The sequence below is a fragment of the Mirounga leonina genome, unplaced genomic scaffold (genome assembly GCF_011800145.1).
Source record: "Mirounga leonina isolate KUSES-001 unplaced genomic scaffold, KU_Mleo_1.0 Mir_101664, whole genome shotgun sequence".
Taxonomy (NCBI): domain Eukaryota; kingdom Metazoa; phylum Chordata; class Mammalia; order Carnivora; family Phocidae; genus Mirounga; species Mirounga leonina.
The window spans coordinates 3841071-3851687 of NW_023270175.1; the positions used below are offsets into that span (position 1 = coordinate 3841071).

General features: G+C 46.4%; 1 protein-coding gene across 10 annotated transcripts in view; it reads right to left on the reverse strand.

The window, feature by feature from the left end:
• Positions 1–10348, reverse strand: part of CHRDL1 (chordin like 1) — a 113002-nt gene extending 102654 nt beyond the window's left edge. For 2 of the 10 annotated variants that reach the window (XM_035007281.1, XM_035007246.1), the window contains exons 1-2: positions 10088–10348; positions 6346–6497 (exon numbers count right to left, since the gene is read on the reverse strand). In XM_035007281.1, coding sequence (XP_034863172.1) covers positions 6346–6497; positions 10088–10239 — 304 coding nt within the window. In that variant the 5' untranslated portion in view covers positions 10240–10348. Of the gene's footprint in view, positions 1–6345; positions 6498–8857; positions 9010–10087 lie in introns of all 10 variants that reach the window. The other 8 variants (XM_035007300.1, XM_035007291.1, XM_035007265.1 and 5 more) reach the window with 8 other exon arrangements.
• Positions 10349–10617: the final 269 nt, after the last annotated feature.

The following is a 10617-nucleotide window of genomic DNA, read 5'->3' on the forward strand; positions in this document are numbered from 1 at the left end:
AGTTCAAGATGTGCTCTTGAACTTTTTTTTACAGCAGGATCAACTTTGCATGCCCTGCAACAGATATCGAAAAAAATCCAGCTTTCGCTTCAAACAACATGGGATCTATCACCATGGCAGGGGCATTTTCGAGAATCAATTGTGAATTGACATAATAAACCAAATTGGTTATAAGGCAGGGCTTCATTTTTAAAATATTAAATATTAAAATAATGTATATGTATGATAACACGTATGTATAGCTGAGCATGGAAAAAAAGACTAGTGAGCATGAGCGGGGGGAGGGGCAGAGGGAGAGGGAGAAGCAGGCTCCCGGCTTAGCAGGGAGCCTGATGCGGGGCTCGATCCCAGGACCCTGGGATCATGACCTGAGTCGAAGGCAGATGCTTAGCCAATGGAGCCACCCAGGTGCCCCTGTTTTCATTATGTTTTTCTGGGTCCTCTGAATGTTTAACAATGAGCATCTATTTTATTTTTTTATTATTCTTTGGAGGTGACTTAGCTTTTTATTTTAGCATCTATTTTAAAATCAGAAAAAAAAGTCATGTTAATATAAAGCTTGCTTGGGTGTCTGATAACTGACAATCTAGTCTACGTCTAGATCATCTGAACTTAAAAGGATCTGGACCACACTGCCTTCACACTTACGGGAAGACTTTTATTGAGTCATAATCTACTACTTGCCCTCTTCCTTTACAGAGTCAATAAAGAAAGCCCATTCTTCTTTCATCTCTGAAACCAAGGTTACAGATGGTATCCTGTACTTCCCAAATGTGCCTTATTCAAACATCCCATGATCAATACTGCCTGAATGGGTGGGAGGTAGGAATAATCTCCGTAGATGAAACTGTAATTTTCTCTTGCCAGCCACCCCAAACTCCCTCTTTTTATCTTTTCGGAAGTGCAAGCCAAATTTAGAGTGTGAAAGCTATAGCGCGCCAAACCAGGTGTTAAGAACATCTACGCTTCCCACTTCCTTCAGAGGTGCTCTATTTTATTTCATCTTTAAAAATGTTAGCTTGCAGCTATTCTTTCATATGTAACCTGTATCTAATCCTTTTTAGAAGCAGGCAGGCTATAAATCTTAAAGGAATAAATGCTCTTTGCAATGACCTTGGGACAGTGATAAAAGTCCAGGTGTCCTCCGAGTACCCAAAGCCAGAGCCTTGTTTTCCCTCGTCCCACCCTCCTCAGTGCCTACTCCGGTGTCCTTTACTTTGCCATCCAGAAAGCAAGAATTTTCAGCTTATAAGTAGAGAATCCTTCGTTCAGAGAGCATGAATGACTCAACCAATACCACACAGCAAGCAACAGAACTGACCAGAAACCAGGTCTCCTGACTTAAAGCACAGTCCTCTTTCCATTAGACTCTGAGGACATTCCAATCCTACTGAGAAGTCAGGGAAATCTAAGAAGCATGAACATAGAGGCACGTATTTTTAACCTTCCTCACAAATTTCCTTTGGCTTAGCTTCTTCAGGTTCCTGAATAATGTTCGTGTTAATCCCTTTTAACTCCCCAATAGTATACCGCCTCTCTTAGGAATTCTGGTTACAAAGTTCTTTATTCATTCACTTGGATCACCCCTTATGTGGTAAGTGGCTGCCATGAGCAAAGGAATGGGCTTCTATTCAAGAGTATGAACTGGCTTTCCCCAGAGAATTGCTAGAAGCAAACTGGGGTCGTGAACAGAACACTGAATTTGAAGATCTGGGGTTTGGATCTAAGCTGACTCCAGAGCCTCCACACCCAACCCCACTGGCACCCCCCACATAAAAAATAAGAATGTACTTTGGGGAGGTGCCTGAGTGGCTCAGTGGGTTAAGTGTCTGCCTTCAGCTCAGGTCATGATCTCAGGGTCCTGGGATCGAGTCCTGCATTGGGCTCCCTGCTCAGCGGGAAGTCTGTTTCTCCCTCTGCCTCTGCCCCTCTCCCCACTCATAGGTGCTCTCTCTCTCAGAGAAATAAAATCTTAAAATAAAGAAAAATGTACTTTGCAAAGCATTAAGGTATCCAAAGTTAAGGTGTTCTCCCTTTTGTCAACTTCCACCTATAAGAGCCTCTAAGAGAAGAGATCTACTCTTTTGCTTGCTTCTTTCTACCGTCCAGCAATCACATCAAATGTCCAAGTGAGAATCTAGAAGAGGAAAACTCAAGCCTCTCTGGTTGGTTTTCACAATAGAGAAGCTCAGGGTAGCCTCCATAACAGGCTCATTTTCAGCCAGATATGAACGTTGGAAGCTTTTCTCCTGAAGAGAAAAAATGAGTGAGATTCTAGTCCCTTAGAAGATCCAGCTAACTCACCTTGTACAGGAGGCACGGACTCCATGAAATACATGGACAATCCCTCTCCCCAGAACTTCTGCCAGACCTGGCCCAGGCTGGTCCTTTGGAAATACATAACTGAATATTCCCCACATCTCACTCCTTCCACCTCACTTTCATGGATCGTTCATTACCCACGTTAGAACTGCCAAAAGAGGCAAACTCTTCAGTTCGCCTGTCCCATATTTGCATGAATTATCATGCGCTGAATGTTACGCTCCTTTGAACTTCAAAAGAGCTTCCCGGCCTCTTTGACTACAACTTTAACAACAGAGCATAATGGAGTTACAGAAAGACTCCTCCCCGCGCCCCCCCTTCCCCAACTATGGACTTCAAACCTTGCTGATTCTGGACAGTAACAGACTTTTCTATAAGCCACACACGGCTCCATCATCCATTGCAATGAGCCATCAGGATTCCCTGGGTTCCAGAACCCGTCTTGTCCCCTGGGAGAGCAATATAACTATGGCTAATTAGCTACTAGCGAGTGGCAGCATCCAGCCCTCCCTTTCCTTGTGAAAACAGCTTTTTGCAAATATGGCCTTTTCTCCAGAACTCTTCCGATTCTACACCAATTGAGTGAGCATCTTTGACCAAATGGCATGCCCCCTCCTTCCACCCTGACACCCAAGACAGGAGAGCAAACAGGCTACAGAGAGTCTGCATTGACATAGGAGCTTATACTGAAACCAACCCATGAAGGGTCAAAACCCTTGGCTTCCTTGTGTAAAATGGCATCAGGCAGCAAGGAGAGATGGGAGGGTTTATTACCTTTACACTTAACACGTTACCTGGAGTTTTCCCAGATTTTTATCCCTGTTTTAAAAGTCATACTTGCCAATTGTGGAAACTCCAGAATAAACAGAGGCCCAGAGATGAGCAAAAAGAAGTCATGAGCCTACCACCCACAGATTAAAAAAAAAATTAGCTCCCCACTGCACACCACACACGACTATAAATTTCGGATGGAACAGAGAACTATGGGTAAAACCCGACATGATGGAAGCAGAAGAAAACATAATAGAGCGAGTGGTAAGGACCTCCTTAGGAAGAAGAAGAAATTCAGAAGGCATAAAGGAAATAAATAACAGATCTGATGACACCAACATTTAAAACCTCTCTATGGGCAAATCCAACTTAAAGTTTAAAGGAACTGGCAGATGGGGAAAATAATATTTTAAACACAAAAGGTTACTAACAAGGTTCGAAATAACAAAATGTTAATAAGTAAGTTTTTACCGACCACCAAGACAAGCAACCTAACTGCAAAATGGGCCAGTCACTGAAGAAATACAATTGGCTTGAAAACGAATGACAAAGATATGCCGGTAATAGGAAAATATCACAGCAAAACTGAAATATGATTTCCACTATTAAATGGGCCCCAAGATACAAAGATTAATTATATTTTTGGTGAAGGAGTTAGAGAAGGACACTCATACATAGACGGTGGAAGTAGAAATGAACACAACTCATTTTGAAGGATAATTTGACAGTGCTTACCAAGGTGAAAAGTGAACATCCACACTGACCAAACGATTCCTCACAAATACTTGCCTAAGTGTCCGAAGGTGTTCATCAATGCCTTAGTTGTAAGAGCAAAAACTGGAAGCAACCTCAATATATACAACTAGCGACTGGTTAACTAAACCATGGCACGCTTGTATGACCGGGAAACTACACAGACATGAGAAAGAATACGGTACCGCTATATGGCAAGGCTCTGACATGGAAGGATGTCCCAGACACATATCTGAATAAAAGTTACAGAAAAATACATATTATACCCCATCTTCGTAAAAGAAAAAAACCTTACAAACACGTACCTGTGTTTTTATGACACAGAGGGAAGGGTTTGGAAGAACACATAGCAAACTGTTAGTAATGGCTTCCCCTGGGAAGGGGGTTGGTAGCTGAGGGACACACATTCTTATAAAGCCCAGTTACTTTCAGGTTGTTTTGTATGATGACTATTATTAATTTTAAAATTTAAGAAGTTTAAAAAGGAGGTAAGCATTTCGCAGGGCTCTCAGATTTGTAATATGCAATGTTTTTAATGGTAGCATGATAGTGCATTACACAGATCATTTATGTAACCATTCCCCAGTGGACTGACATTTCCACTGCTTCTGACTTCTCACTGTTAGAGCTACAGTACAAATCTCCGTGCATGCATTGTGTGTGTGTGTGTGTGTGTGTGTGTGTGTGTGTGTGAAGGCAATGTACGGAGGGCATATGCTCTGAGATTTCCCCTTTAGTGGAGATAACTTAGCACATGTCCTCGAGACAGTTAGCTTGGGCGTGGCCACACAGGATGATCCTGAGCGGCTCATTCAGGGGATGACCATGCCCTTAGCCTCATCATCTGACTGTAAAGCTGAAACACGAGAAGAGAACTGGGGCCCTAAGCCATCTACTATGTAATCATTTTGACACCAACCGAGTATCCAAAGGGCTTGGGACAAATTCATAGGCAGCAGAACCCATTAGAAAGTGATAGTGTGGGGCCTGTAAATATTTTTGAAGTCCGATTTTTCTTTGGTTTGTCAAGTAAGCTCAAGGTTACATGGACAGTATTCCTCAAGTCTTCGTACATATGGAAGACTTCCCAGAAGAGATGGTCTTCCAAGAGTTGCAAGCTTCCCCTATGACGCCATCAGTAACAGGTCATAAGAGAGCAAGGATCTTAGGCCCAGCTGGGTTGTAAGAGGAGCTGAAGATGAATGGACAACTTTTCTATCACAGCCACTTTAAGGAGAGCTTTCCGACAGGACAGAAACTGATGCAGAGTTTCCTAGCTGATCCCTGGGCCCTGCCAAACTTCCTCTCATGTCCCCATCACACTAGATAACACCACAGGTCACTCACGCTCAGAAGCCTAATCAAAAGCACCCCTTCTGCCGGGAAGAAGACAGGGAAGACTATGAAAAGCGTAGTGGGACAGAAATACACGTCATGGTGGAATGGATTTGGCACCGTTCTCCCTGTCAGCAAGCCTCATGCCGGCTCTAGTCAACTTGCACTGATAAAGGAGATAAATGTTTCAGGGATGGGCTTCACATGCTGCTGCAGCCCCTACCAGGAAGATTTTCACAGTTCCTTCTCATGAATAAGTTCAGTGGAGCAGAGAATGCCCCTCTTGGCCCAGCTCCATTTTGTGCTTCTTTCGATGCAGCCAAAGAGGGGAACCAAAGCAGTGGTTTTTCCTTCCAATTTAGAGCAAGCGTCCACCCCAGAGAAGGCTGCAAGTGGCCCCAAGAAGGTGAGGCTCGGACTCTCAGCAGAAAGCCCCTAACAAGAGCAGCGATGTCAACGGTTACGCATAAATCTCCCAAACGTGGCAGCCAGGAGGGTTAATTATACCCCCTTCCTGCCACTCGGCTTTCTCCAATGTGTTAGCCCATCACACGGATCGCTGACTTTCTAGAAATATTCCCTGGCTTTGCGGGGACGTTCTTTCAATAAACGGCATCCGATTTGCTCATGGTCCCTGGAATCTCAATTTCCTCAAAGGATTTTTCATCTGAATCCAGTTCATGTGAAGGTTTTTTCTTTCTTCGTTTTGCGGCATAAGGGAATAGGCAGAGCCTGCCTTACTTTTTCTTTTTCGTTTTCTTTTTTTCTTTTCTGTGTTATTCTTTTACATAAACTGAAAACCTTTGCTGAAGAGTCTGAAATTTGGGAAAAAATCCAGCTCATCTGTCAGATATTTCTAGAGTTACGTAAAATGGAATGAGATTTGTACAGCTTAGAATAGGAAAAGGAAAATAGGCTAATGTGTCATGTGTTCTAGGAGATGAAAACTATATGATAATCAGAAAAACAGCCCCAAATTTAGTTGGCCCGATTCAGAGCACTCATTCTTTTATCAACTCATGCATAAACCAGTAACATTCACTTTCTTCTCTTAGAATAATGGTATGGCCACATTTGGGCTAAATCACAATCCCTACAGATTATAACCACATTTTCAAAGAAATTACAATAAAGTATCTTGTTTGTTAAACTCAAGACACTTACGTTTTACTTGTTCTGTTTTGCTTCCTTCTAGGAAAAGAAAGAACAGCAACAAGGAGAAGATACATTTCATGCCTCCCATTTTCCACTTTTTTCTCATCTTCACCACTGCAAAAGGCCGCTCAAACCTTTCAGGGCCCAGTGTATTCAAGCTGCTGGGAAGAAAGCAGGAAAAAAGACTTAGGTCGTCTGAAACTGATGGGAGATCACCGATGCTTACGCTTTTAACTTGTCGGGGGGGAAAATACTAGAGGATTTACGTAAGCGTAAGCACTGTTTTCCTGTGTAAGAAAGAGCACTTGCCTCTCCTGTCTTGCAAAGATTAAGGGGGGAAATTCAAGCAGATGAACATGCATTCCTATCCAATGCTAAGGCTAAAATCCTTACAGGCAAGTCATAGGAAAATAAAAATAAATTTTGAAATCATCCTTTCTAACAGAATTAGAGTTGATTTCCCAAGAGATTTTCTTTGGGAGAAAAGGGAAATGGGTTTGCAAAACGGCTCCTCTGGCAACCAAGATAAAAATAATAGGCATGGGACCCAAACAATTTCTGAAATGCAAGTTAACTCATCTTAGCTTCAAGACTACTGCTATTTATTAATCCTTCAGGGATGAGGCGTAAATTGGTCAATGTTTCTCCTGTGTCTTCTATGAGATCTATAAAGATGTGCAGTTGGGCTACTTATGTTGGAAAAGATGGATATAATTAGCAAATGGATACAAGTAAACACCTTAATGGTTCAGACATATTGCTCTCATGTGAAGTCCACTGCAAAATGGAAACTTCTAGTGGGCCATTTTTAAGGGACATTAGGCCAATTTAAATAATGTGTTCACACTGCACCACCATGCAGAAGACCATCAAAGCGACTATAATTCTTAAAAGTATGAGACTTGCATTTCTAGTCTGAGGGGTAGAAATCTTAAACCTTTTGAGCCTTAAAACACAGAAAGCTTGCTCAGGTCCAGCCACGGGTCATTTCCATAGATTTTAGAGTCCATAAAACCCTTCCAATGGATGATCTGAAAGTATGTAGATGTCCAAGAAACACCACATTTCAATCCGGGGTTAACCCCAATGGGAATTAAGCGCATTGATCTTTTCTGAGGGGCCAACCTAAATACTGAGTATAAAGAGCTGGCAGAAAAGCAAGATGATCATTTCGGAGAACTGAACTATCTTTGGGCCGCGATGGGGATGCCACAGCTCCTACTTGAAATGCTGTGAACTTATCCGGAGAAATTGAAAGCCACTGTTTGGTCCCCTCTGTGAGCTTGTGGTCCAGCTTCAGTCACTCAGCACGTCTCTGTCCTCTGAGAGCTACCAGGTCCCCCTTGAAGCAAATCATTTCCATGAATGGTTTAACACAGCTGCCCACCCCAGCGAGGTTCTTTCTGAGTCTACTTTAACAAGCTTATCCCCCAAGCCTTCGAATGAGAAAGATTTTCTAACCACTGAAATCCAATTTATCACAATCACATATGGATCTCAGGGGGTCTTTCTGAAACCACAGTTTTCGGGTCTCCCCATGCAAGAACCAACAGGGTTGTTTTTCTTGTACAATGGTTGGGCGATTCGGTGAACAGTAGCATTGCTTCATAACTCAAGCTGGCAAGAAAACGGCTCTCAGAATTTTTTTTTGCTTTTCTTGGGTCCCAACTAATGCTATGAGCAAATAGAAAAGTTGGTGACGAGAGAGCAATTAATCTCTTTTGGCGTTCCTGTCATCTGTGTGGCCTCCCAGGCTGTGATGGAGAACATCAGAAAATGAATCGCTTTATAAATATTCACTTTTGATTTACAAGATCTGAAGTCCTGTCTTTGTATTCGGTGCAGAAATATAAACTGAGAAGAATTCCCTCCCCAGGACTCTTCCCGGTTCACTGTCGCCTGATCCCTTTAACTTTTTCTTGTGGGGGAGGGAGGGGTTTCAAGACATTTGTTGGGACTGCACCAATGAACCTAAGCGAGCATTGCTCAGCAAACATGCCGACTCTTATACTTGCAAAGAGCCAAACTGTCCTTAATTTTTCAAATTATACTTTGACCCAGTTAACTGGAGTTATTTCTGCATTAACTCTCTGCTTCACTCGGGCTGTTGTGCCATTGAACTTGCACTGACTCTCCTACAGGTTACTTAGAAATGTAGCCACAGACCTGTTTGGGGGGGAGCCAGGCTCCCCCCCCCCCCCAAGAAAGCAAGTAAGAACACAAAATCCTGCAACTAACCCTGGGGAGGGGGGCGGTTTACAAGAGAACAAGAAGGGTCGCCTGGGTGGCTCAGTCATTAAGCGTCTGCCTTCGGCTCAGGTCATGATCCCAGGGTCCTGGGATCGAGCCCCGCAGGCATCGGGCTCCCTGCTCCGCGGGAAGCCTGTTTCTCCCTCTCCCGCTCCCCCTGCTTGTGTTCCCTCTCTCGCTGTGTCTCTCTCTCTCTCTCTCTGTCAAAAAAATAAATAAAATCTTTAAAAAAAAAAAAACACAAGAGAACAAGAAACATGTCAGAACCTACAGAAGTGTATCCATTCAGGTGCCTCCATGAAACAAGCATTCACAGTTCATTTGCATCAAGCAAAGGGACCGAAGGCTCCTTGCCCGGCCGGAACCACAAGGCAATCTGGGCCATCAAGTGTCAGAAGTCCAGACCTTCTCAGAAGAGGTCTCCTGGGTAGAAGAGAACCAGAGAGACTTTCCCAAAGGCAGGCTAAGGGATGAGCACGTCAGCCAGTTCTTCACGGCCCACAGTGTCTCTTTAATCCTCCGGAGAGGCTTGACTGACCTTGTAAACTCACATTCACTGTCTTCTGTGGGACAGCACCCCCCCGGGGGGAGGGTAGTGCTTCTCTTTGGGACAAACAACAAGAAGACACTGGAGTCTCAGTGACCGCGTCCATCCGCTGAGATCCTCTCCCCACTCCACCACCCAACAAGAAAAGCTCAGTTCACAGGTGGGAGGCAGTTCTAGCCCAGGGTGTCTCTTGGCCGAGGCAATGCCTTCACTGCTGCTTATGACTGAGAAACAATGCCTTGCATTTGGCTTGCAAAACACCTTGCTAGCCATCATTTCATTCTATTCCCCACAACAACTCCACCTTCAAAATGGGCCCCCTGCAGCCCGGAGAACTCAACCCAGCCCATTCTCATAGAGTTAGTGGCAGGGCCGGCGGGGAGGGTCTGGAAGGCAGGCTTTCCAGGCCCTAAGCTCTGGCAGTGCTCCGTTGCTTCCTGAGCCTAGCGTCTCAGGCTCTGACCCCAGTGGTCTGGGCCGGAAAATGAGACAGATGTCCAGGGGCTAGAGGAGCCTCTCGCCCCCGTCCACCCTGTTTCATTAACTTTAGCCCATATTAATCTCCCGCTGGTCCAGGGCACTTCAGCAGGCGAGAAAAAAAGGCGCTGGGGACACAGGCAGTAACGAAGGGGACTGCAGAAGCCGTTAGGTGGCTGGCCAAGTGGCCTTCCCCAGGCGCCAGAGCCTGGAGATAAGCAGGCCAAGCGGGGAGTGGCAAGTGGTGAGTTCGAATCCAAGGTCCCTAACCTGCCCGGGGTCCTGCGCCTGGGAGCCCACCTCCAGCCCGGGCCGCTGGCGGCTGGACCCGAGAGCAAGTTGGGGTGGCAGGTCAGGGGAGTTCGGGGCGCCCCGGGGGACCGTGCAGGGGCGGCTCGGGCCAACAGAAGACACCCCACCTGTGCAAAGGCTGGAAAGGAAGGCAGAGGGAGCGGGCATCGGGCACTGCTCACTGACCTGGCCACTGGCCTGCTCCGTCTTCCACGCGTGCACGCGCTCCGAGCTCCCCGGGGCGCTCCTCCGAGGTCTGGGGCTCGCAGGTTGTGGCGAGAGCTAGAGTGCGCGCGAAGGGGGAGGGGGGACTCCAAAGTGGGTGGGAGGAAAAACATCACCGCCCTCACACCACGAGGGAGCAGCGGCTCGCTCGGCTCCCGGGGGCAGAGCCAAGGCGCGGGCGCGGCGGCCCGGGGCCACCTGCCCGCCCGCCGCCCGCTCCCCACTTGGCCCGAGAGGCCCGCCGCCCGGCGCAGGCGGGAAGTCCGCGGGCGCGCAGCCGCCGCAAGCCCGCAGCCGGGTCTCCGCCCCGGCACAGCGCCCTTACTCCTGCTCCGCGGGCCCGAAAGTTAAGAAATCGGGAGAAAGTGTGAGGCTCAGCCGGCGACTTTCCCATCACGCAGCGCCCCCACTGCACCCCCCCTCCTCTGGCTAAGCCAGCGTTGGGGTCTTAAAGGGACCGCACCTCTCCTCCGGCCCCTCCTCCCCCTCTG